The sequence below is a fragment of the Ascidiella aspersa genome, chromosome 5 (genome assembly GCF_963924565.1).
Source record: "Ascidiella aspersa chromosome 5, kaAscAspe10.2, whole genome shotgun sequence".
Classification (NCBI taxonomy): Eukaryota; Metazoa; Chordata; class Ascidiacea; order Phlebobranchia; family Ascidiidae; genus Ascidiella; species Ascidiella aspersa.
Window position 1 is genome coordinate 21,820,071 of NC_139451.1, and position 27,972 is coordinate 21,848,042.

A 27,972-nucleotide genomic window follows, 5' to 3' on the forward strand; every position below is an offset into this window, starting at 1 on the left:
TGATACAATCGTTCTTAAACGCATTTAAGTGTTTTTCAACCTGCTGTCCAAAAGATGGAGAATGAAATTGTTGAAATCGTGGTTGCAAGACTTCAGCGAGAGAGAGACCGATCCATTCGTCTAAATTCTCTGGGAAGTTTTGTCAATAATCTAAGCAAAAACAAAAAGAAGTTAATTAAGGTGAGCAAATTTCTGTGTAATGTGGAAAAATGGGTAATTTTCTGTTGAAATATAACTAATTGTGATTTGTGTACCACTTTAATTACCTCTAAATTTGTATGCTTCCTGCCTTAATTGCATATATTTTGTGACCGCTAAACATTTGTTTAACAAATATTTTTTTTGGCCAAGTCTAACCCATAGTTCTGTCATAAAAGCTCAAAAAAAAGGCTATTTTTAATTGTAAATTGAATAATAGGGCAACCTTTATGTCATTATGCTTTTAAAAAGCTATTTTTCATTGTTCATTGAATGAGCCAAACATATTTTACACTACACAAGCAGGGTTTTGGATAAGATTCAGTGCCAAAGATGTTTTTACAAAGAAAATTGGATTGTAATCGGACTTCATGCTTTTTTTGGTACTACTTGTTAATTTGGGTGTGTCGCTTTAAATTTGCAGGTTTGCAGTGTGTGCAATCAAGACTTTATGCACCACTATAAGTCGGTCTGCATTTCATGGCTCTTCATGCCAAGATTGCCAAGATCAGGTGTTCAGAACCAAATTTCATTATGCTTTTATGCACACCTTAGGTTAGAAATCCTGCCACAATTTAGCTTTTTTTTTTCTAAATTTAAGTGCGCAACCAATTCAAGTGTGCACATGAATTAAAAATATATTAGATGTGCACCTGCCACGGAATGCAGACTGGCCTATTGGGTTGTAAATCGTACATCCTAACACATGTAAACTAAGTTTAAATTTTTGGAAATTTAGTTACGTAATAAACTGATTGCACACAAAAAATTAATGTGCACCTGCCACAGAAGCAGATTTGGTTGTTTCCCAGTCTGCATTCGGTGGCACCGGGAACCCCCAAGTTTTTTTTGACAACATAAATGCACAAATAAATTTGTCCTCAATTTAGGAAAAAAAGTTAAGGTGTTCTAACATTTTAAAAGAACATGGTGTGCGGCAAAACATGGTTGCACACATGCACACCTGAAAACGTGGCGCTGCACATGGAAGATGTAAAAAATGCCATGAAATGCAAGCTGGGTTGTTTCTACAAAAAATTAGAATTTTTTAAAATATTTTTTGCAATGTCCAAAAATAGCCCTACTTAAGTTTAAATTTTGTGCTGTTAATTTATATCTCTTGACAGGATTTTTACTTCATGTCTAATACAAATACTTCTAAACTATGTCTTGAATTGAGCTTATTGTCGGGCTCTAAAGTTATATACCTGTTTTTTTGTATTTATTAAATGGAAAACCATTCCTAATTAGCAGTTTTGTTTTATAGTGTTGTAGGATTTAATATTGGGTTAATTAGGCTGTGAACTTTGATATTGATAAGCTTTACTTTTCAACCATGCATACTCTATCAATTATAAATTTTTAAGCAAGGTGTTAACATCAAAACAAGACTTCTTTTTGAAGTCCTGAAGAAATAACACTATTTTTTGTTTTGTTTATACTTGTGAGGAACACAACAATTACTTTGAGTTGATAATAAAATTATAACCTTAGATCTAAACCAATATATGAATTTTAAAATATGCACCAAACTAAGACTTTAATTTATACTTGAACAGAGAATCGGGTTTGAGAAATTTATAAACAAGTATCCGGATAAGTTTGCTATCATAGACGACAATGTAGTCCTTCTGGAAACTGCAGATATACCAATCCATATTAGCCGAGGTCATTCTAGTCATACTCCGGTTGATCTGCCTCTTGGGTCAATAATTGAACATACTTCATGCAAGCCGAAAGAGCCACCGGAGTCTGCTGTTATAAGTAGAAGTATGGATTTGTTGCTATAGAATCTATAATTTTTTTATAAAAAAAATGGTTAAAGTAATAAGTACCTAAAGCTTTGTATCCCTTACAATGTGTGATTTTTGGGTAAATGCTTCATTATTCACATACGTACCTTGATAAGAAAAAATATTTACAACAACTTTTTTCTTCCAACAGTCTTCAGTTGACATTTGTTTATCCGTAGTATACAACAATCAAACTATACAATAATTAACATTTTTATTATATTCATCTGATTTATTGTAATTATCTCTCAGTGTAAGTTTGGTTTAAAATACCTTTTATAACAGCATTTCTCCTTTTTGCAACGATTTGAACTAATTTTTTGTTGTACACAGTACAAGAACTAGAAATCACCAAGTCCTGTATGATTTGTGCTGATATTATAGAGGTATTTTCTTATGGAAAATGCTTTCATCCTATATGCTTTAGGTAAGTAAACTTCTAAACACTTTCGGCAGATAAAAATGCTTATAGGACCAATGCAAGGTTGATCATATTGCACTGTATTGTTTTCTTTAATTTGCCTATATATATATATTTAAAAAAAACTATATGACCATAATATTTATTAGCACTCGAGTTAGTATGTCCTCCAGGTAGATTATAAGTGAATGGTGTTGGTTTGTGATATATGTTAAACCATTCAACATTAATTTTGTTGTTTTGCAGATGTTGTACTAAGCTACGAGTTCTATGCTTAGATCGCAATTGTCCTGCATGCAGGGCCGAACTAACTGAAGTAAGTAGGCCTTCCTTGTTTGTAGCTGTTACCTATTTTGTAATACTTACTGTATCTAATTGCAAAATACAAAAAGAGTAACCATACAGTATAAAATCATTCTTAATAATTTTTTAGGTAGTGTATACATCAGTTCTAAGACCATTTAGTAAATTAGACCTTGGAACTTATATCAAAGAGCAACAATATGGAATATACTTTGAAACTCGTAGAATAAATAAACTAAACAGGTAAGTAAAAAACATTTCTTACTATATATTTCAATTTATCAGGTGAAATGTTAGCATTTAAATAATTTAATTTGATTTTAATTAGCTGGAAAATTCACAGAATTCTATACACGTTAATTTTTTTTCAGAGAATTATTAGAGCACAAATGTTGCCACTGTCCGTCTTGTTTCGATAACTTCGACCGACTTAAGAAACATCTTAAAGAGAGACATGGAGAATATTTTTGTGAAATATGCGTTCAGCATGTAAAGGTACCACTCACACATTTAAATCATTAGGGTACATTTTAAAACTTACAAGCACCTTTTAAATACCTTGATATTTGTTTAAAGGTTTCTCTTGCCAGTTAGGCGAGTTACTGTCAATCAGAACTCGCCCCGAGCGAATTTTACTAGCATTAGCGAGTGAGGAGTACAAAATCTTAATCCTTAAAATGCAAAATCGACTTTTTAATTTAAGAAGGATTTTATTATCTTTTTTAACTCTAACCTATTTTGTCTACTTTCGGCATTGATGGACTATTTATGCACATAGCACAGATGCATGATGTATCATATTTTCATCTAGTCATGCTTTGGCAGATATTCACTAGTCATCGTGAAACGTTTACAACCGAGAAACTAGAGGAACATAAGGGCGAGGGAGATGACTGCCATAACCCGGCTTACAAAGGCCATCCATTATGCAGGTTATAAGTTTAAACTAGCTTTATGTGTGGCAAACTGTTTCATCCATGTATACATATATCTTGGTTTCGGAGTATTTTGGACACAAAATCTAAAATCTCGTTTAAATATCACAGTTGTCTCATTTTTGTTTTTTAATGTTCACTCCATACTAATACTAACATTAATAATGGAAATGCTCTATTGTCCAAGCAGCCATACTGAAATTCAATAATGACTAAACTTTTCTTCTCCTGATTTACACACGAGAAATATAATGTAAACGCAACCCATAATTTATGCAGAAAAATTTGGAAATCTTTTGTGCATGTTTTTTGCATTAATTAAAAAAAATGTTTGGTAAAATGTACGACTTGCTTTTTTGCATTCGTATGTCTCATATTAGACCAGTGTCCAAGAGTCGATTTTTTTGCAATATTTTACATTAATACCCCCATGTCGGAAATTTAGAGGCTGAATTTTAGCGGAGAGTTTTGTTGCAGATTTTGCGACACTAGGTTCTTGGATCGCGATGAGCTATTTCGTCACCTTACTATGAACCACATCACATGTAAGCTGTGCGAGGACGCCGAGGGAATATTCTACGCGTGAGTTAAAGAGTTGTCCTTCCTTGGTGAGGTGTATTGCTGAAAAACACATTTTGGCTGTCGTCTGCTTAAAAGGATTACTTTTTCTTATTGTTTTTTAGCGGGGTACGGATATATTTGACTTTCTTAAAAATTGAACATAGAAAATAGCATTTTTCACCAGTCAAGGCAAGACTTGAATGTTTTTTTACATACAACATTCTCCCAGTTTAGCTTGATTTTTAACAGAAAATTCATTTTTTACATTAATTTCTGTGTTTTTGTATATAAGCGAGAAAAAAATTTCAAAAACGGAACGAAAAACTAACCAGATCTTTCCAGAAAACAAGTAATGCTGTTTTGTTTGAAGTGACGTGGAAAACCTGTGGCAGCACTTTCTAGATATGCACCACGCGTGCGACGAACCGGAATGTAGACTAGACATGAACGCTGCCTTTCGCGATCCAATGGACTTGCAGGTATCAGTCAAAAAAATTTGAACTTTTTGTCATTGTGTTGACAATGGAGTTGATACTGTTATTGTTTTTAACTATATTCAAAACACGTTTCATGATGTAAGTTCAGGACTTTCAAAAATCGTTAGATTTTTCTTAGAAAGGTCTTTCAATGTCTTTGAATTTATTTTATAAAAATGTGTGGCAACCCTGTAAAACACAACATGTGACGATTTGTTCCAATGAACTTGCAGGTATTAGTCGGTCAAATAATAGCTTTAACACCTTGATTTTCATGGGAGTCTCGTCACATAAAAAATCTTCACCTCACTGAATATTTAAAGATGTTTTGTAAAAAACAATGTAACAAAACAGGAATCAGTGCCGAGACAAAACAGGGACTTATGCTTTAAGTTTTAAACAAGTCTCCTAGTTATTCGAAATAGCTGCAAGTGTTGTAACCAAGTCAATATAAATAACTTAAGTCAAAGTTCAGTCTTTTTTAATAAATAACAAGTCAATTCTTTTAAAACTGGTAAAATCGTCCCATTTTGAGCAATAACTCCAGTAGAAAATAGCATTAACGCAACATATAGCAAGCAAATTGTTTTATGGGCACATTAAAGTTAAAAATACCCCAGTTTTATAAAAAAAAGCCTAGTCATTTGTCCAAAAGACTTGAGTCAAGTCAAGTCATTGAAAAACAGTGACTTATGTGCACTTGAGTCAAGTCATTTCTACAATGTAAATTTGGTAAATCTAACTTACTTTTTGTAACATCGCAAAAGAGAGAATTTGCATTACCAATAGGCATACACGCAAGCTTTTTAGAATTAAATACGCACTATTCATTACAAATTAATAATTTTGAGACATTTATAGTATGTCTTGTGTTAACGCTGAATTGTAAAATTACTCTATTGCTGTACTGTTAACAGTGTGTCGCGAAGTGGTTAAGATTTTTTTAGAGTGCTGTGAGCCAAAAGAGTTTGGGAACCACTGCGTTAGACAATAGTAGATGTGCACAAAATTAAGCAGTCCCTCTTAAACTGTTTTATTTGCGCATGCAGAGCCACCACGTTCAAAGGCACCCGAACATGAGAAACAAAGCTAAACGGAAGGAAGACCGTCGCGTCAAGTTACAAGGTTAGGTTTTTTACATTCAGCCAGCTTTCAGCTGTAGATGAAAAACGATGTAGCGCCTTTTAAATCAACCGTTTCTATTTTCCGAAAGTAAGAGACGCAATTTCATTAATGTTGCTTGTAAACACAAATCTGTTTAGAAATCGTCAAATTTCGGTCTAATGCCGGGGTCCACCTAGAGCAGGGGTGGGTAATTGTTTTTTTCAGTGGGCGCATGAGAAACAGAACATGTCTAGGCGTGCAGGATTTGAAATACACATATTACAATGTGTTATTCATTTTAATAAAATCTCTCAATATCCTTGTTTTGACAAGCTGGTAAGATTAGGAATGTGTGAGGATACCTTACAACAGTATCATTTTTCCCACAAAAGTTTATTCGCAAATGAGCGGGCTTTAGTTTGCCCAGGTCTGAATTGGAGTTTTGTCAAAAAATGACAGTTTAAAATTACGCGAGACAAGCTAATCGCATGCAGCGCTTTCGCCACCGCCCAGCTTCGCGAAGCAAAATCCAGCGAAAAATATAATGCCGACTCACTCGTTTTGTTTTGCCTTGGCAGATTTTTCATTCAGGTCACCGCCGAGGGAAGTGCACGGCTCCGACTTTCAACGGCAAGCAGACGGCTCGGTGTTGTGCTATGGTAATAACAAGTTTCGGTTTGTTGGCGTTAAGTCGTGTGTTTGTGCTAGACTTGGATTTCGATAACGTGAATTGCTTGTGTACTTTTACTTTTTAGTTTTAATCTAAGTTCCGTGTTCCCCCAATTACCCACTTTGTTTAACGTCATTTTTCAGTTTCTCTTTTTTATATTTACTTGTCTCTGAGAAAACATTGGAATTTTGTCAAAAATGATTGTGATTTGTTTAAAGGTAATTCTTGTTCAGAATTTAGATTAATTTATAGTTTTCGCGAAATGAGAAATTCTAATCTATATTCATTTTAAATTGTAAAATATCTTCGCCCTTGATTAAGAGTTATTATAATGAAATGCTGAAAAATTGCGCGTTTTAACAACAAAACAGATTTCTTACGGTCTGTCGAGACCTTTCCGATTTAGGCACAACTAAACAAAGGTTTGCCTGCGGCTAGCTGTTGAATCAAGGTTTTTTTTTATATATCTTCAGACTTTAATAAAATCGTAAAATTCTATAAAAACGTAAGTTTCTGTAAAATCGTTTATTTGGTAACGCTGCGACAGTAAACAGCCAAAATTAAATCATTCGCTCAACTAAGTTAGAATATATTTGTTTTGATCAGAGTCTTCGCATTGCTTGGAAGTTTTTTAAATTTCAAAGAAATTTTGCTTGAAACTTTTCTAAAAAAATACCATGTGAACTACTGCAATCTGCAACCTAAACAAGTCTAACGACGATCCAATTGGGGTATAGGTTAAAAAACCATAGGTTAAAAACTGCACTATGGTAATACGCGGCCAGACAAGGTTGAGAAAAGGAACACACAATGAGGCCTAAACAGCAACAATATACCTAAAGCAAAAAAACCTTTAAAGCCATAGTATTAAGACGAACGACAAGCTAAATACGCAGTAATATCCACGACCGAATAATGACTTAATCGTCTGAATAAGATATAAACATGTCGGAATAAATCCTAAATTCATCGGAATATGGCCTAAATGGCCAAAATGACCAAAATGGCCAAAATAACGTTTTGGCTCTGGAGTTTTTGGCCCTGCTTGGGGTTAGTGGTTGGTAATGGGTGGGGTTAGAAAATGGAGTACAGTTGAAATTATTAGGGGAGTTAGTGATGTTCTTTAGGTAAAGTATTGTATAGGCCCGATTCTTGCCATTTTAGTGTTTTATTCCGACGTTGATGTTGTTCTTATTTCGGTCTTATGGCTGTAGTCTAACAAGTCGTACTTTGACAGGCACGGTCTTGCGGCAGCACTTGCACTCCTACTACGGATTTATTCAGCCCGACAGCGCCGACGACTTCAACGAGAATATATTCTTCAACCAGCTAAGCTTGATCGGGTTCGGCGACGACAATGATGACCTACGCTCGGTGTTCATGCACGGCGACAGGTACTTTTCTTGGTTATAGTTTTGGTCGTTGTGTGTTTTTTTAATAATTTTGAGATAAGATCCGGTCATTAAAATTGTGTTTCCCAAGTTCGTCCGCAAGTATTACATCTCACGTTTTTTTTCTAATTTACCGACGTTATACCCCGACTGGAATTTTCGTAAAGTATTTCACTGAAATTTTTCTATAAATGGAACTGGAACAACACAATAAACTTTAAACATGTAGGAAAATGTCATTTTGATATAATAGATCTCTAATCACCGAAAAAATAGTTCTATCAAGATGCTTACCAACTAAGCAAAAATCAGATTCTTAAAAAAATCTCAAACATCTCTCGGCACCCTTGAGGATTGGAAATGGCACCCCGGTGGAGAACAACTGCTCTAATGCTTCACGTCTCGTGATATAAGTTTAGGTCCTTCGAAAATTCGTTGAAAGGTCTTTCAATGAATTTATTTCATAAAATAATTGTGACAATCCTGTGAATAAAAACAAAACATGTGATGAAAGGTGTTTTTTAATGATATCAAATTTTGTAATTTTGAAAACCTCAAAAATTAAACTTCAAGCAATTGGTATCCTCCCATGCTTCACCAGGGTCAGAGTTCGCGCCCAGAATGACACCCGCGGCACCAGATCGAGGTGGCGCGCCCTCACCGTGGAAAGGACAGAAGAACATCGCTCACGCTTTCACACCACTTCCGAATCTTCCGACATGTCGTAAGTCTATTAACTATCTAACTCACGAGTCGGGAACCAGCCAAATATTCTTGGTTGTATTTCCATGAGAGCCATATATACTTTTTTAACATTTAGCAAAACCTAGTAAACCGAGCAGGGCCGTCTATTTTGTTCCCATTTAAAGGACAGTACATGCTATGCAACAAAATTGAATTAGCTAAGTTTGTACAACTTTGGTTACTAAGTTTCGTTGAAAGAATAGGGGACAAAACTAACAGGATTCGCGCGAAGCGCCAAAAATTTGCCACCACATTTAATAAAAAGGCAATATAAGGTTAGAAAATCGGCCGTGGCCCCGTACAGTTTTAGTTGAGATGCTAAGAAATGATAGCTTAGTATTTTCTGCAAGCAAAATTTCTTCACCAAAACAGCCATAGGTTCCCGACCGCTGGTCTAACTGGTGCAATTTTGTGTCGCAGTCAGTTTTTCCCTACGCCAAAGCTAAGTAGTAAGGACTGTTTGTTTTTTTACTCGTGATTTAAACAGGAATACTCGTGCTAGGACAGTGGTTCTCAAACTGGGGTCCCATGACCCCTAGGGGTCCGTGGGGAGGTTTAAAGAGGTACGCAGACTCCGCATAGCATCTCTTTTTTTATAGGCTAATTAATTCTATCAGGCGCGACAACATTGTTTTAAATGAATTTTATTAATAATAAATCTTTTCGCAGTTTGTTTGCAGTAACCAATAACCATAGTGAGCATTGAAGTGAATGTTATAGTAATTGTTGTGCCGTAGCATTTCATTTTTCGCTGCTTTAAACCTTAAGGGATCCGCCATTATTTCATTGGAGCGTAATGGGCCGCAAAGTAAAAAGGTTTGAGAACGATTGTGCTAGTTAGACCCGGGGTACCTACTGTGTTGTACTTAAACTGAATCAAATCAGCACTTTATAATCATTATTTCTGAATTACTTGAATCGAAATATTTTGTATAAATGACTTGACCGGGACGATTTGGCAAAGGACTTATATAATCAAGTGTTTAAATTAATTTTTTTTTTAAATAGAGAAAAATAGAAATATACATCATTTTATTTGCGCTTAACAGTTGGCTTGCTGTTTTTTTGTAAGCGTTACGTAAAATAACGCTTGAGATAGTTTAAAACATGTCATTTTGATGCTAATGACGTTGGTCAAATAACAAAAAGGAGAATTGTAATACCGAAATGTGAGTTATACCTGTGCTCAGGTGTGGGAATAACTACACCGAGGGTTAAAGCCGTTAACTCTTTCCCACTTTAGGTTCGTGGTGCAAGTCGTAAATACAGCTTTTGCGCCACTAAATCAAACATAGTGTGCGAAACCATGTTTACAAGTACCTGCTATTGCTGTAGTGTAAATAGAAGTAACTCCATTGTTACAAAGCGAGCGACGAGTTTCGGTTCCTCTTTTCTTGGATGGCGCAATGCATCTCCTAGCAAACGTCACCAACCCAACAGTTGTATACACTCGGTTGCGCCAACTTTTGTACTTCTTTGTCACTTGCCTAAATCATTTTAGTCAGCAGCCCACGCATACCTTTTGTGGTTTGGGTTTTCGTTTAGGTGAATCAGCCTCAATAGTTCTATGGTATTGGCGGAATAATACGCTTAGTATAGGCGTAGAGTTGCCGACGGCTCTCGATGTGTAGGATAGGGCTGCCGACTCATGACCCCTTCAAGGTCGTCTGACGTCAAGCCGTGTTCCGCTTCCAAAATCGAAACTAACTTTTGCCCTGCTGTGACATAGTGCGACGGCGACCTTACGCGGGTTCTGATTCGTCGTAGAGGACAATTTGCGGCGACAATGCTTTTTCCTTTTTGCTCGTTTGCGTTCTATAAATACAACCATTGTTTTAATTAGGAATTTGTGAATAAGCATTTTTTTCTGTATATTTTTTCTGAATAGCATTAATAATTTTCACTGATTGGTATTGACACTGTTGATTTTACGTCTTGTTTGTATTTGTATTTTCCCGCAAGTTTATTTTTGGTTGAACAAGCGTTCCTACCCTGGTATAAATTTTAAGCTCTACATGTGTTGCCTAACGTTGATGAAATGAAAAATCAATGTCTTTAAAACCGACGCGATTGTAGGATTGCTTTGTGCTACATGATAATTCTAATTATTCATTTTTTTAAACGGAAAAGCAGTGGTAGAATAAGTCCGAAGGCATTAGTTCGATTCTTACTCGATTAACATTGAACACCTATTAATAAAAGATATTCACGAACATATCAGGCGACGTTGACTGTACTATTAGTATACCTGGACTAATAGGAACTTACAAATCAATCTATATACAAACGATAAAAACACCACTTAGATTATTCGGTTGTATTAACGGACAATGTCAGGCCAGGTCATTTTTGCTAAGCATGCTGATGTCTTTACAAATAATATTAACCTTTGCTGGCGATTGGGTCTTTGAGAAGATTTAATTTAGTCGCAAAACATAGGATTAGCGCGAATATTAACAGCAAAAAAGTTCTACAGCAAAACTTTTCATGTTATCAAACGAATTTGGCAGAAGCACACGCTGTAACAAATGTTTTTTTTTCTGTATAGTTTAAACATTAGTGAATAACTATACATATATTTGGTAAAGCACTTATTCTTTTCCTAAAAAAATTGGTTATAGAAATATAATGGTCAAATTGTAACCCGCGTACCAGTGGATTGCCATCCTTGGCCTGGGATATAACAATTACCAACTTCACAGGCCGATGCTACCTCGTCGAAAAATGCTACGGCGATATTTTCAAATTAAATCTATTTTCTCCCCAGGTCTGCGTCGCTGGTTGCCTCCGAGTTCCCAGCCTTGGAATCTTCCTCTATGCCAAACCCTGGGACATCGTAAGTTTGACGCAATTTCTGTTGGTCTGCGTAAAAATCTTCAATAGAGTTAGCTTTTTCTCATGCCGCGCAATGTCGGATTTTATATGTAGCGTCGATCGAGTGTTAAGGTGAATGCGTCCGACACGTTCAACGCGGAAAAGTACATAGATTTTTCTAAACACGTTCAGTAAAAAACTGAATCGGGGTTGCCACTTGTCACACTGCCTTTGATTGTCTTTGAGATGATTTAAGTTATTTGTTACTGTGTTGACAATTGCTTTTATACTATGTTTTCAAATTATAGTTAAATCATATTAAGTGATTTAGTTTTAGGCGTTTGTTAACTTATACATTTTTTTATGAAATTGTTTTTTTTTGCTTTTTTTATGTAAATATGACCCTGCGAATGCAGTTTTCAACAAATGCAATTCATATATGTTTAACAGCGAACAAGTTTCTCATACTTGAAACAAAAGTCAAACTTTGCAAACCCTGCTTTAGGAATAAATCTTGCCAAAAAAAGGATAAAAAATAGTTTTCTCTCGGTAGTTGTCGCAGACTGGTTAGTATAAGGCATAAACACATGAACATCAAGTGCTCGCATTAGGCTACAACTTGTCGTTGTCCAAGCGGTTCTCGAAATGCGTTAGATCCATTCGGCATACGACGCTAAACAACGGAGTATAAAAAGCGTTAAAATCTCGGCGCTGCGTTGCATTAGGTTACGCAAGTCAACACAACGTTATCTTTAGGGAATTTGAAGTCGGCGGGTGACTGTTTTGATATTTCGGTTTACGTGGTCAAACGCTTTTCTCAAAAGTTTCGGCATAGAGGGAAACGATTATTATATTTGTGCCTATAAGCATGATTTAAAAGCAAGTATCTTGCCCTATCACTCTTCATGCGTAATGCTTTAGAACCTGGACGTCTCTAAGTTCGAGCGGAAAAGCCAAGCCCGTCTACAAATCCAGCATTGTGCCGGCCGCTTCTGCTTCTGCTTCTGCTGTTCCTACGACTCCAACTAAACAGAAGAAAAAAACGGCCGAATGCCCGAATGGTAAGTTTGGGGTCGCCCAGCGCTATTTTGTGTTTTAGGTCCATGCCTTAACAGGTAAATGTGCCTTCTATTAGGAAATCAGAACTGTATGGGATTTGATACTCGTCTTTAATTTCGCTAAATACGTAAACAATTTCAACTAGCTTTAACTTCTGTTACGTTCTTTAATTCCAGCTTTGCAGCGCAGACACAAGTGGTGCTTTTAGAGAACTATATATATTTTTCCTTTATTAAACAACTTCTTTTGGCAAAATGTATGCTTGAAGGGTAGTCGTAAGTTAGCGCACTTTAACGTTTAAAAACACGCGTAAGATTAAATATTTGTCGAGTTGTGTAGGGTTAGTGTAAAGCGAGCCTTCGTTATGTGAACAAGTTTAGTTAAATACAAAAATAATTTTATTTGGCCGCCATCATCTAGAATAAAACGTCAGCCTGTAGTTGTTAGTTCGAATCTCGCATCACTGTTTTGTTTTAGGCGAAATAGTTTTATTAAGCAGAGGCAGATGTCGGCATTTAATTCCCCGTGCAGGCTAATATTCTGCTTTCAGTACCCTTTAAATAGAAATATTTTTTTAGAATTGATTTATTCCTATATAATTCGTATGTTTTTAGACCTTAGATATTATGTTGATTGTTGTCTCAATTTGAGCTACCCGGCATTAATTATTAAGCATTAGGCTAAACTACGGAAAATTTGGTATCTTTTTTTTTTTTAGTTTTTTTAACCTACGTTGTCCGAGTTAATATTGGTATTTAGAATTCGCACAGACGGACTTCATTTTTAATAAATATTAACTTTAAATAATAAAAAAAATGTGTTTTATCGGTGATAAAGGTACGGTTCGCAGCGTATGACATAAATTAGAAAAAAATCATCAGCCGTGTTGTATTTAGTTTCCGCGGAGCACAACGCAAAGAATAAGAAGCAGTTAGATGTGGAAGAAATCTGGAAAAATATTGAAAACTGTCGAGCCAGCAGCCCCCTGTTTGAAACAGGTTGTCAGGAAAGGCTAAACTAACATTCAGCTGTAAATATATTAACGAGTGAAAGTATGTTACAAGCTTCGATGAGAAAAATAGCGGTGCAACTGTAAACGATCATGCTTATATTGGATTTTAACAGAGGTGATAGCACAGAAATATATTAACTAAACAGAAGGCAGTGCCAGAAATTACTTCTTTGATTGAAAAAAGGAAGAATAGCCAGTAGATTACAGTTAATTACCATTATCGTTTAACAATCCTAATTGACGTCTTACTTAATTCATAACCTCAGTTAAATCAAAGTAGGTCGTAGTAAACTAATTGGAAAATGTTGTCCAGGGCAGTTTAGTTTAAGTTTAATGTATACATTTATTGAAGGCAATGAAGTAGTTGATATTTTGAGCTGGTGTTGTGGTAAATGAATGATTACCATAAATAGTGTTGGGGTCTGTTTTCAAAACGTCAGTCAAGAGGAAAACATGAATATTGCATAATCGTTAGACACCAGGACTTATTTATAATATTGTTTTATCCGCGGTTATTAATCGAGGTTCAAAATCCTCGTCATAGAAAATTGAGACCGTGTTGATTAAATTGTTTTGTCGCTGGGCGATTTTAGATTAACCAAACAACAAAACAACAATTTCGTTGTTTATGTATTAAAACTTTTTCTATAGGTCGTGCTTTCGTGGTATGGTGTTTTCGTTTTTTCCGGATTTCTTTTTGAAGAGCACTTAAATTTACCATACGAACTCGAAACTTGTCGTTTTTTTCACATTTTGAAGTTGGTGCTATCATAATTGTTTGGCAAGTTTTGAATAGTAATCTCTCAGAATTGTCCCTCAAAATATTTTTTCCCGCCTTTAAAGAGAGACCCTATCTGATGCTACACACACGCGTCAAAGCGGCGGAAATTAGTCCAACACAGATTTTAAATTACCTTTTTTATATTCTTTGGCATTTTTGAAGAGGGTCAGGGTGTTATTCACGGCAACCTGATGAAGGACTTCGGCTTCATTCAGTGGGATGGTGCCGAGGACTTTCGCGATAACATCTACTTCTCCAGGAGCGTTTACGTTACGAAGAACGGACTGAGTTGCCAGAATCTGCTGGCAGACCTGAAAGTCGGAACCAGGGTGAGAGGAAAACGAACGTTTTGTTTTGTTTTCTTTAATGATACGTTTTGCCTATTTCAATGGAATATTTTTAGCCCGAAGGCGCTGTTAGAAAGTTACACTATGCTAAATGTTTTTTTTTAGTCTTTTATCTCAAATATGTCACTTTATTTTAGTGATTAATAATCGTTTTTGTATTCTGGTAAATGATGTTTTCTTCTATTTATGTTTTCTCTTGGACAGGTTGGATTTAAGTTGGAAGCCTTCGCCCCTAAACAGGGGATTAAATCCAAATACCGCGCCTATAAAGTTTGGATGTAAGTAGCACACTTTTCGTATGTTTAGCAATTTTTTCTTTTAAACTTGATTTGCAATTATCATACTATTTTGACAATATCGTAGTCGTTTGTTAATTTTTCTTACCTTGTATTTCAACTAAACTGTTTACTTAACCATGTTTCAAAAATAACCTGCGTCTTGTTTTTCTTTGGCATTTTTATACATTTTGGCTTTTTGATATGCCAAAACTATCAACTAAGCATTTTTAAAAGACTTTCTTTTTAAACCACCCTGATTTGTGTTCAACCGGTCTTCGGTAAATCACCAAAAACGAGTGACTAACGAGCAACCACGCCAATTCACTACACTAATGCAGTACTGTATACAACAAAGCGTTGTTGAATAAAACTTTTTCCTAAAACTTGAAATTTAAAAAAAAATAGGCCAAAATACCTCACTTTTTAGAACACTACACTAATGCAGTACTTTATACAACAAAGCGTTGTTGAATCAAACCTTTTCCTAATAGTTTAAAACTTTGTAAAAAAAAAAATTAAGGTCAAAATACCTCACTTTTTAGGTAAAATAATAATCGCCCTATTTTTTGACCAAAAAAATAAGAAATTTTGACCTAAAAAAATTAAAATTTTAACAAATTTTGACATAAAAATAAATTATTTTGACAAAATTTTGACCTGTTAGAAATACATCGATTTAAACAACATATTTTTGTTTGAAGTACTGCATATAGTGTCTTGGCGTCGTCAACCATACGTTTTTGATGTTTTACTGAGTACAAATCGAACACAAAAATCAGTTATTTTTTTTTGGATTAATGCAAAACTCGTGAAAAGAAATTTATTATTTCAAAAAGACAAAAAAAAACAACTATAAAAATGCCAAATTAAAAAAATGTGCTGTAAACGCTTGAAAGGCAACGTAAAAATAATTTAAAAAAAATTAACAGAGACCTAGTTTATGTGCTTTTTATTCGATTCTGACGTGAAACAATCTTGACAAATTTTGACCTAACGTGTAATTTTTGACAACATTTTGACTTTTTTTTTAAAGTCAAAAAATAATCGCCCTACTTATTAGATAAACAGCCTCAACCTAAAACACCAAAGAAGTGTTTTAAGTGCTTTAAAATACTCCGATATTCTTACTTACGGCCACGTTTTTTTCAGCATCCCAGAAAAAAATGCGTCGATTGTTGCTCCAAGCACATCGAACGCCGCCGCAACTAATTCTGCGAAAGTAAAGAGTCCTCCGTTGGGTATGCAGTGTGTCGCATGACGTAATAGTATATAAAGAGTCTACTAATGTACACATTTTAATCAATTATAAATTTGTACTTCCGGCAGATATGTTGTGCTGGATTATTTCAGTAAAGAATATCGTGTTTAGCTTAAATTGAAAAAAAAATGAGAAAGTAATATCAGACTTTTTCTAAGTATAGAACTGCCACTTGAAATTTACATTATCAGCAACAAATGTCGAATTCAGTTGAACTTTTTTTTTACTTTTACTTTCTAAGCCGCAGGGTTTCCAACTATATATAGCCTTCGACAACCCCTAAGGGGCAATGAGCATATATTTTTTAAAAAGTTATTCAACGGTTTGTGTTTTTGTTAACGGACAAACCCAAATTGTGACGTTTCATGGGAAAAGGTGGCACCAATCATCGTGGTTTAGAATGTGTACATTGTGCAAAAATTTTGCCCTAAAGAAGGTTGTCCAAATAGGAGGTGGAAAACGTTGGTACTTTAATAAAATTTTGCCGAAAGAACAATTTTACAATTTAAACCTGACCGCAACAGTATATTTACTCATTTGCGAACCTTTGTCCTAAACAACGCAACTAAAAAAACACACTTGAATTGATGGTTACGAACAAATTGCAATCGCTCATATCACGTGATTTCACGTGTCGCGTCCAGAGCATTGTATGACGTCACTCAAATGCTTTTTTTTGCCACCAGAGGGCGTAGGCAGGGTTCATCAAAAGCTGTTTTCCCAACACGGCTTCATAGAGTGGGACGGCTCGGTGAAAGTTGAGCAGGCCATTTACTTCAGTAAGGCAGCTCTTCTTAAGGGCGAAGGAAAGACTACAAAGGAAGTCAAGGACCTTTTTTGCGTCGTTTCGCCAGGAACCAAGGTACAGTACTCTACTCGAGTTATAAGAAAAAACTGTTTTGTTATTTACAACCTACTGAGCTGCGTTTGTCAACTTTTAGGATAATTTTTCAAATCTATAAAATAGTTTGCCAACAAGTGATCGTTAACTTTCTCTGGGATCATTTTCCAAATCTGTGAGATAATTTGCCAGCAGGTATTCGTTACTTTCTCTAAATTCATTTTTCAAATCTATAAGATAGTTTGCCAACAGGTATTCGTCACTTTCTCTAAAATAATTTTCCAATTCTATGAGATAGTTTGCCATAATCGTTAACTTCCTCTAGGATAATTTTGTTTGAACTCAACCTAATTATTCAATCAACAAGTGAGATTTCAAAGTCTTAACGCGAGTTAACATCACGATTTTAAAGTACCCACAGGAAATGCTTTAAAAAAAAGATTCTTTCAGTTGGAAAGTAATCAATTGTCTTAGGACTTTATTTCACTGCATATAGTATTTACAACTTTTACCATAAACACGCCAGATAAGGTTCAAACTGTAAGAATCAGGCCAATTAATTTTGGTGAAAGCTTTTCCGGAGTGACCCGGTATTGAGTATGCCGTTTAGGCATTACAACTGCAGAAATGTTAAACCTCAGTAATTATCAACATGAATTCCATGGCTTAGTTCCTGTACCAAAACTTATTTTATGTCCCCCACCCCACACACACACACCAAAAAATATACATATATCCGCCGCGCTGGTATTTGTGTCTTTGGCACAGAAATTTCGTTTATTTAATTATCGTGTATTTACAGACGGTATATGTTTATATAACAGGTTCGTTACACGCTGGAGACCAATTCAGCTTCAAACCCTACTTCTGCAAAGTATCAAGCAAAAGAAGTTCAATTGTAAGAAGTCGTTCCAATTTCGCAGACCGTAACTTAACGGTTGAAAAATGTAGTGTAAATCGATAAATGCGGACTACAAAAATCTATTACAAATGACATCTTTAATTAATAATATTGCTTAACATTTGATTGTATGTTACTGTGTTCTAGCTTTGCTTTTATGCAATATCGATAAATTATACCACGATAGTCATGAATATGTTGAAAGTGTTTTTTAATATAACACAGTTTCCTACTAGTCAAAACATTTTTTTGACCGTTTCTTTGTTGATTTAACGACAACCATAGAACAGTCGCGCCCAGTGTCTATCTGGCTGCCGTTAACAAAGACTAAAAACACACTGAAATCCATTTTTTTCAAGGATCCGTAAGCAACCTTCGCCCAGCAAATCTAAGAAACGCAAGTCGGCTGGAGCATCGAACGCTGCCTCAAGCAGCAGCAACACCAGCAGCCCAAGGCCAAACTCTGCAGGTTTGTAACGTGATGTTTTTGAACAAGGGCGCCGCCGTGCAAAACAACAGTAACACTGGCGCTCTGCATCAATTTTTTATTAGAGCAGTGCTTCTTAAACGTTTTACCAGGCAGACCATGCTTGCATCCTTGAACTCACAAATGATCTCATATATCCCACAACAAGCAAAAAAATTAAAAATTATTTTTAAAATTTACCCCCAAAGTTAAAAACTACTGGAAAGCTTTTCTTCTATTTAAATCCGTTGTTTACACTAAGGTAGAAGACAACTTATGGCTCGATATATAACAACAAAAATAATATTTTTTTTGTTTTTAATTTACTAACTTTACCAAGGGTGGAATGGTAAATTATGATATAAAGTTTCCATCAGCGCTGACTGACAATGTAATTTAGACGATACCTTCTTTTATATCAGCAGTAATTTCAACGAATTTGTATTCGTCCGAAATATTTTGTACCCGGCATAAAAGTTAGTTTACAAGTTATGTAAAATTGTGCGCTTTAATTCCACCTAATTACAGTGACCGTGGTATGCAATCCTTGTTGTACGCTACTTTGTGTTAAATTTAACTCAACTTCAGGTTTTAAATACATGTAATTATGTATACATGATTTTTATGAAGTCCATTTGTTTAAACTCTAGTATAGACCAATGGCTCACCCTGACATCAACTAATTATTAAAATAACTTATGTTTGTGGTCCCTGAAGGGGCGAGGGCTGCGCTTAAGAAACGCTGCTCTAGTCTTTCGTGTGTTTTTTACTTCAGGCATTTGGTTTTACGTCTATAGGTTTAAATTTCATCATTTGGTTTAATACCTCTAACCCCGTTCCCACTATTTTAGAGAACAAAGAAAATGTAGACTCTATGCCAGATCAGAAACGGGCCGTTGTTCAGAAATCGATTTTACCCCAAACACCCAACAGCAAGGCCGAAGCCAAAGTAAAGAATCCAGCTCCTATCACCCAAAACAAGGATGCGCCATTATCCTCTGGCGCCACCAACCAGGGGAGCACCGACTCTTTCAACGGCCACATGATGGGGCTAAAGCACGTCCGCCGTGTTGGATCCTCGCTGAGCTCCGGCACATCTTCGAGTGACTCCAACGCCGACCACCGCTTGCACGAAAACAAGTGCGTTGTTTTATTATGCGGGTGGCGTATTACCACATTTGGTGTTTCCGTATATTTTTTTAACTCGAGCCCGTAATGCGAAAAGTGTTTCCGAATTTTTCCTTCTAATTTTGCTGTGAAAGCTTCGTTTGTGCTGCGAAAATTGCTACATACATTTTTTTTGAGAAATAAGTGACAAACACCGAAACACCGATTTTTTTTATTCTAGTACCGATCAAGAAAACGATGCGGATTATATCTACGACTCGTCTGACGAAGATTATGATTATGAATATGAAGACGAAGAAGGTAATGACCAAATTTTTGCCGCGGATAAAAAGTAGAAACTTAAATTCGTTTAATTCTACTCTGGACTTTTTTATAGCAAAATGGCTAAGTCAATGGGGCTGCTGCCTGAGTTCTAATCATTTTAAGAGATAATTGAATCAGAGATAATTTTGCCAAATTACCAGTTACTAACAGGAGGTCACTTCATATAAATCCATAGAGAACCCAATACTATAGTACCGTCGATAGTGTCATGCGTATATAAAGTCATGTTTGCACAAAAAATAAAAAATCAGCCTTGAACCTCAAATACCAATATTTCCATTAATTAAAAAAAAAATTTAAAAGACCATTCAAGGGAAAAAAAGAATATTTACACAAATATTGAAAAAATAAAGAAATGCAACTTTGATAAAGTCTTACTCAACTTGGTTTAGCAAAGGCCCACATACTAAAGTACACATTTTTTTGATCCAGGCAAGTTGCTTACAGTTTAAAAAGTGTGCGATTGCAACATATCTCGGAGCGCAAGGCGTTTTATTGTGAAACTCCTGAAACAATCTTTCATTTTAAGCTAAAATACGGCAGTTGAATCGTAACAATTAGTTAATCCTTTTTCAGTAAACCGGGCATTTGTCTACGTTAACATTCAACAGTTTAAAGCACTTATCGCTATGTATGTCACTAGGACTGACCAGCTGTTTCATATTGTCAATTTTACCGTATTCGATGTTGCGTCCAAAAGCTAAAAATGCATATCTACGCAAGGAAATAAAGATGCGGTAAGGAAACAAAAGTTAACAACTGCCCTATTTCATTAGGTCCTGGTATATTATCGTCTGTCTATTAACTTTGTTTAATAAAAATGTTCCCCATTAACACTCAAACAACACCCAATAAATTTAGAGTTAGCTCCACTAGGCAACATATGAATAGATAGAAATCGCTCTTCTGGTGTAAACTCAAGTATAAAACGTCGTTTCGGCAGCAGATAGGCCGCATCAGGATTGACCGCATCAGGATTAATAAAATTTGTCCTAATTTTTGCCGAAAAAAACACCCAATAAACTTTGTCTTAAATTTTACCAAAAAAAACTTGCAACAAAGTTTCAGAACCACAATACTTTGTTTGCAGGCCATTAAACTTAATAAATTAGCAAATTATCACTCAAAATTTTCCCTGACAGACTCGGAAAACTATATAATTCCAGTTTTCTGATTTAATGAATTAGAGAAAAATGCGAGTAATTCTAGTTCTATAATTTAATTTGTGAATTGCTTGTGTGCTGTTCTATATGTAGGTGATGTTTAGAGTCGGAAAAGCATATTGTTTGCTTTACGATCCCTGTCGCGACGTCTTCCAACCTAACAACCTGGAGCCAGACTTGAACAACTAGATCAGGGGTCGGGAGCCTTTTTAGCTAAGGGAGCCATAAAAGCCAAATATTCTTGGTTTTGTTTCCACGAGAGCCATAGAATAGTTTTTTAACATCTAGTTATAGCTTGGAAAAAAATTGTAAATTGAGCTGGGCCGATTATTTTGTTCTCATTTGAAGGACATAACATGCTATGCACCAAAAATTAATTAGCTTAGTTTGCGCAACTTTGATTACGTGGTTCCGTTGAAAGAATAGGGCCTTTTGGATGTTAAGAGATTCCTTCAAACGGGATAACAGTCTCGAAATGTAATAGGATTTGCGCGAAACGCTAAAAATTTGCTATTATGTGTGGTGAAAAAGTAAAATTAAAGTTAGGAAAGCGGTCGTGGCCGCGTGCAGTTTTATTTAAGACCATGCTGAGAAATGATAGCTTAGATTTTTCTGCACGCCAAATTGTTTCACCAAAAGAGCCATGGCTCGCGGGCCATAGGTTCCCGACTCCTGAACTAGATTTATTTTAGCTTTTTAAAATTAGATTAGAATTAAAATTAGAGCATTTCAGTTTTTCCAAATTAGATTAAAATTAGAATTAGATCATTTTGAGTTTTCTCAACTTAAATTCTTAAAAGAACTATCTTGAACTAGAATTGGAACTAGAATTACATTTGATTATTCACAACCAATTTCATTTAAATCGAGAAGTATTCTACTAAGAATGTTAATGGTAAATATATGTGTGCTAATTTTGATGTATTTTAGCATATAGCATATGTTTTTCAGACTGTGAGTTTGAATTCAAACTTTTTGTTTTGACTAAGAGACTAAAAATGCTGTTGGACAAAGTACCATTTTTGGTAAAATCCGAATTAGATTAGAACTAGAATTAGAGCACACAAACAATTCATAAATTAGAATTAGAATTAGTCGCATTTTGCTCTAATTCATTGAACTGGAAAACTAAAATTATCTAGTTCAGTGCCTTTCAACCCGTGGGAAGGTACGCACTTGTGCGGATAAAACAAATTGTAATGCGGATGACTAACGTCGTGCGGAAAATGTGCGGATGAAAATGGCACATAATTATTTATCATTATGTGTAATAAAGTAATCAAACAAGCTGGTGAGCCCACTTATTCGTTACAGGTACCTAATACAGGTACGTTACAGGTAGTAATAGACTCTCTGGTTCATTGCAGCTTAAGCTATCGATTTTATACTGGTCAAGACTTACACAAACCCTTTTATTGTTATTTCGGAAACAAAACTAAAGGATGCGAACTTACTGGGCTTATTTATGGCGGATGGAAATTTTCCGAAATAAAAAAGTGCGGATGGAGATTTTAAAGGTTGAAACGCACTGATCTATAGTTGCCCAAGTCTGCCTGGAGCTAGCTAAATCGTTTTTCTTCCGTTTTATAGAGTCCATACAGTCGTCGGCGGAAGCTGGACAAAGACAGTTAGAGGGAATCCAATGTGACGACAACGCCGTCATTTACTCGGGCGTACTGCCAACCGCTTACCATGAAGGGACGTCACACGAAACCGGCTATTACGACACGTCGCATGACGTCAGTTGCGGTGACGCGCCCTACAATGACGTCATCGATAGCGCGGCGCAAGCTTCGGACGAGGCCGACGCTTCGTTTGCGAGTCTTTTAAGTGAGTTTTTGGTATTCGATTTTTTTGTATTATAAGAAAGTGTAATCTGACTGCCCTTCAAAAATACATTTTTAACAGGTATTTGGTATAAATACCTCACATAAAAAAATCATTTTTTTTGTTTTTTTTTATGTCTTTTATAACTTTAAGCAGTGCTTCTTAACCGGTGGGTCCATTTGATGGGTCGCGAAGCATTCCTAAATATTACAGTTTTCTATTAGATCGGGAATTTTTTGCAATATCATTACGTAACATTTATGCAACAATGTAACAAAAGACGTAACAATTAGATGTGTTTTGTCGCATTAACTATTTCTATTTCAGTACGTGCGCCAGTAGTAAAGATGCAGGTTTTATGTAACGGTTAATCGTATTTCCAATTAGTTGCGTTTTAAATTGTTGCTAAACAATTTGGTCATATCTCCTTATGGGTCGCACAATATAGGACTTGCGTTAAATGTGGGTCGCGAACTAAAAACGTGAAAGCACTGACCTAAAGGCAATTTTTCTGCATTGACTGCGTCAAACTTTTGAAATAATTTAAGTTTCTTGACACAAGTAAGGACGTATTTGAAACTTAACAGTTTTCAAATCTTTAGTTTAAACAATTTGACTTTTTTTAAGGTGACATCTGCCCGAACACGGACAAGGTGCTAGCGGCCCTTGAGGACATCGCCTCACCCAACGGTGCCTATTTCGGGAACGTTTTCTTCATAAAAATGTCGCACAAGGAACCAACCATTGTTTAGTAAGCTCGTTTAAATATATATATATTTGCGATTTTTTTAAGTTAAGTATTTCGCGTTAATGTCTAACCTTGCAGTGTCTTGCGGATTTTTTAAAAAAGTGACTTAAAAGTAATTTTGCTGCAACGAAAGCCGTTAAATTTTGGCATATTTGTTTTAGTGCATCCCGGCATTTTTATTATTATTATTATTTTAACAAAACGGCGCATTTTTTTCGACCGCTGTTTTTGGATAATTTTTTTCTGTTTTGGATGACGTAAAAGTCGAATTAGAACGCATACATTATAACATGTTTTTAAAATATTGTTCCGAAATATTTCACTGATTGTTGTACAAACGCCTTTTTTCTAATTTACAAAGTGACTATTTTTCAAGACAATGCATTAGAAACGTGTTTTTAACCATATTTAATAACACTGTTTAAACCGGACTAAAATTTGCGCTTTTTTATCATGACACTTTGTTTGCGAAGCGGTCTTACCAAATCGAAGACGCTCTTTTGAAATGCTCGATTTGCAGCAATTTCAATACACTATTTCAGGGGTTCTTAAACTTTTTTTACCGCGGAACCCTTAAATTTTCTTTGATCTCGCGTGGACCACTGTAGGCAAAAAAAATTAACAAATGACTTCATAAATTGACGTCATAATATAAATAGACTTCATAAATTCGCTGATTTTGGTCCAAAAATATGAAAGTGAATTGAAGTATAAAAACATTCAGTGCAAAACCGTTATTTTTGATGAAATTATTTTCTTTAATAATCTGATTACTTCTTAAATATACACTAATATTTTAATTATTCCTTCATGGACCCCCTAAAACTAGTTTACGGACCCCCAAGGGGTCCATGGACCCCAGTTTAAGAACCCCTGCACTATTTGTTTTAGTGCATTTGCGATTTATTGAGCGGCATTTTTTGCCGATTTTTTTTCTAGATTTAAAGTTGCAAAAGTCGGTTTAAAGTTAATGTAACATTTTTTAAATATTATTTTTGGCGAAAATTTCACTAATTGTTGTACGTTTTATTCAACTGACAATTTTTAAAGGCAAAGAAGTGGAAATGTCTATTTACTTATACTTAATAACGCTGCTTATTCATCAGACTAAAATTTGCGCTTTTTTATTATGACCATTTTGACTAAATCGAAGACACGCTTTTTAAATGCTTGCTTTGTAGCAATTTGAATACATTTACGAAAGCAGAAACGTTTAAACTTAAAGTAAAATTCTCGTAGCGCAATGGGCCCTGCTGAACAGCGAACCACCGAGATCCGGTGCGATTGCCAGGGACTCGATGAAAACGCTGTCGGCGGCCTCATCATTAAAGGCAGAGTGACGTCAGTGACCCGGAACTTTCTTCACGCCATCGGCTCCGGACACTACATCATGTGAGTCGCGCCTGAGATCAGATTCAGATTCAATTTATTTTTGTGCATCCTCGCTAACTTTGAAAAAACAAAATAACATAAAGAATAACACAAGGGCAGCGAAAGGTAGATAACAATTATTTAGATTTTAACGTTTTAAAATAAATTAAAAAAAATATATATCAAAAAAAACGAATAAGATTGTACTACACGAGGGTTACGTACTGCAGGTTTTTTTTTAATCTGTGCGGCTGGCAATTATTAGTAATAAAATTATTGGTTTTATTGGAAAAATTGAACGGAAATTGTAGCTTAGGGAGAAAAATCGAATTTTGCGGTGTTGCTTGAGATATCTCTGAACTAAGAAAAGTCATTGCCATCAAAAATATTGGTGAAACAATTTTTTAACTGCTGAACTTCTAGTATCTAAACTTTCGCAAAATTTTCATATCAAACAGCCGAACTTACTTGCACAAAATTAAGAACATTTAAACTATGGAAAAGGTTAAGTCATTTGCATTTGTACTTTATGTATGGTCATTTAGCACCAAGACGTAAGTTAAGGTATTTGAAAACCAGACCTGCATTTGCCGCTTTATTGATTTAGTTATGTCAACAAAACACTAATACACGATTTATATTGATTTAATCAAATGTTAGATGAACTCCGATATGACACGGTGTTGGATTACTCGAATATAATGCTAAAAACTCTTCGGCTGAGAATGTGATTTGAGAAAATAGTAGGAAAATTTACTAGATAAAAACTACTACAGATCTGTTAGTCGCAAAATTAACTTGTGCTTACGTGACGTTATGGTCTAAACTTAAAGCAGTGATTTGCAACATTTTTGGCTTGCGGAACCCTACAGAAATTATAGATAGTTCGCGGCAGTCTTGCTCGTATTTTGTTGAGTGGTTAACTGTAGCGTTACATAAACGAGATTAAAACAACACATCAACTGTGCAAGAATGTTGAAAAAACCTGTTTATTTTTTGAAAAAATTTGGAATATTTCTAGGCAACCTTGAGCGTTAAAAAGGCATCCTAGAATGCCGCGGCACCCCGGTTGAGAACCACTGATCTAAAGCGACCTAAAAATAAAAATAAAATAATCAATCACCCGTCGACTCTTTCGATAACTGCGTTTCTTCATTTAGTTTTAGGGTAACAAGGGTACTATTTACACTTATTTTTTTACATTTATTAGCTAAACCAGTTGTTCATTTTCATTAGAAAAAACTATATAGTTTTAGATCTTTTGTATTGTTTTTTACAGGCTTCACCGAAATCCCAAAGGCGCCGTTCAGTCTCTCACTCTTCACTACCGCAAGTGACGTCATTATTTTGTGTCAGGTAACGTCACGTTTTTCCCACGCGACGTCCCGCGCTTTTTTTTAATTTTTCAACGGCGGAATAGCATTTGTTTAAATCCATTTTTTTCAACATTCTGTCTTTTTATATCCTAAAATAAACACTCCTGCTTTTGGTTCTTCTAGTTTTGTTTTACTGGTCATTCATCCTTCATGATAACTTGGTGCGGCTAGTTTGCGATTCAAGTTTTATCGTTTTTTTACCAATTTCTCAACTTTGTCTTTCATTGGAAGCTTTTGTGTTGTTCGTGTGTCATTCTCGACTTATCCGTGTTGCAAGATTTTTGCTTTTATGGGAACAGTAGAATATGGCTTGCTCTGTGTTTAACCCCGTTTGCATTTCGGCCTTACAATCCTCAAAAAATCCTGCTGTTTTTGCTTAAACTTCACTTCCACTCGTTTTGTTTTCTTTAAACAACATACACTTTGTACAAAAATCAACCCTTTTTCCGTGTTTCTATACGCTTTGCAAACTGCGTTTTTTCACGGTAAAATTATTTTGTCACGCCCAACGACACGCCTTTCGTTTCAAAATAGAAATTCCCGATGCATTTGACGAAAAATTTTTGCCGATTTTCAAGCTTCGTTAAATTTCTATTTTTATTGTTCTGTTTTTTCTACAAAACTTTGTACATAATCCCACTTTTCTGTTTTTCCACACGCTCGGTTTTCACAAATTTACAAGACAATTGCCTAGCCACGTCTTTTTACAACTCGTTCTGTTCGTTACTGGCTGTTTTCCTATACATACAACTCGACGCAAGCGAGATTTAGCGTCTTCTGTAAAGTGTACTCTTCCAAGCGTGTACTGGCGAGGTTCGAACCCTGTAAAAGTTTAATTTTGGTTTCTCTAGATTGGGATTCGCTGTTTGGCTTCAGGTTTGTAGGTTTGTCTCTTTCTTAGCAAAATTTGCCGTTGCAGGGTGTACAGAGGTGTGCTTTCATTGCCCTAATATCTTTCCTGACGACCGGCTGGTAAACTTTTACTCTTTTTTGTGCCAATAAATCTAGTTATTCGTAAAAATGCGGTTTATTTTTCTCGGTCAACCAATGGAAACAAATATAACTTTAGTTTGTTCATACTTCAGCCATCGAAACGAAAAACAAGTGCGTGTTTTTTTCAAGGAAAATACAGCAACAGCACAGAAAAACGAAATCCTGTCAGTTGCAAGCGGTAAAATCACACGTGGACGTAAAGAGTTGAAGAAAAGATGCCGTTTTTTTCTTTGGCTGAAGTTTACATCATTTACTATTACTTAAATAAAATGTACAGCAATAAATTTGATCCTTAAATTGCACATACTGTCGACATACATCAATTTTATTGTACGAAATAGTTCTTGAATGGAAATATCTTTGGCTTTTCGACACAATAAAAAAATTGGCGGAATATAAAACTTTCAGGCAATATATAAAAACGTTTAATGATAAATGCAGTACGTTTAGTGCATATCGGAGTAGATGTTCGTAGTGTGTTAATTTATCGTGGTACATTTATTACTCCTAGTATGCTCCATTGCTTCACGCTTATAGTACAAATATAATGCGTTAATATGCACATGTACAACTTAGCATAAAAATAATACAATAACAGCAAAAACGCAGAGATATATGGACATTTAAACATAAAAATAATATTCTTACACATAAAAAAGCTCGAAGATATTGAAAGGATAGTACGAATA

The 27,972-nt window shown here is 35.3% G+C and overlaps 1 protein-coding gene across 1 annotated transcript; it reads left to right on the plus strand.

The window, feature by feature from the left end:
- Window positions 1-27,956, plus strand: LOC146145400 (uncharacterized). The gene is made up of 27 exons (XM_083389889.1): window positions 1-180; window positions 1,758-1,968; window positions 2,325-2,418; window positions 2,659-2,728; window positions 2,846-2,958; window positions 3,087-3,210; window positions 3,541-3,647; window positions 4,128-4,232; window positions 4,582-4,690; window positions 5,737-5,812; window positions 6,370-6,450; window positions 7,699-7,855; window positions 8,454-8,576; window positions 11,364-11,432; window positions 12,332-12,471; window positions 14,425-14,591; window positions 14,814-14,887; window positions 16,037-16,125; window positions 16,832-17,007; window positions 17,811-17,884; window positions 18,247-18,356; window positions 19,205-19,493; window positions 19,702-19,781; window positions 22,559-22,798; window positions 23,423-23,546; window positions 24,783-24,935; window positions 26,194-27,956. Exons 1-27 carry the CDS (start codon window positions 55-57, stop codon window positions 26,249-26,251), a joined length of 3,339 nt encoding a protein of 1,112 aa, XP_083246015.1. The 5' UTR covers window positions 1-54; the 3' UTR covers window positions 26,252-27,956.
- The last annotated feature ends 16 nt before the right edge of the window (window positions 27,957-27,972 follow it).

Excerpts from the sequence above, each read along its gene's own strand:
- LOC146145400 (XM_083389889.1), top strand. The coding sequence starts at position 55 with ATGGAGAATGAAATTGTTGAAATCGTGGTTGCAAGACTTCAGCGAGAG. Across the intron at positions 181-1,757 it reads ACAAAAAGAAGTTAATTAAG|AGAATCGGGTTTGAGAAATT; the intron begins GTGAGCAAATTT and ends ATACTTGAACAG. Across the intron at positions 18,357-19,204 it reads CCCAAGGCCAAACTCTGCAG|AGAACAAAGAAAATGTAGAC; the intron begins GTTTGTAACGTG and ends CCACTATTTTAG.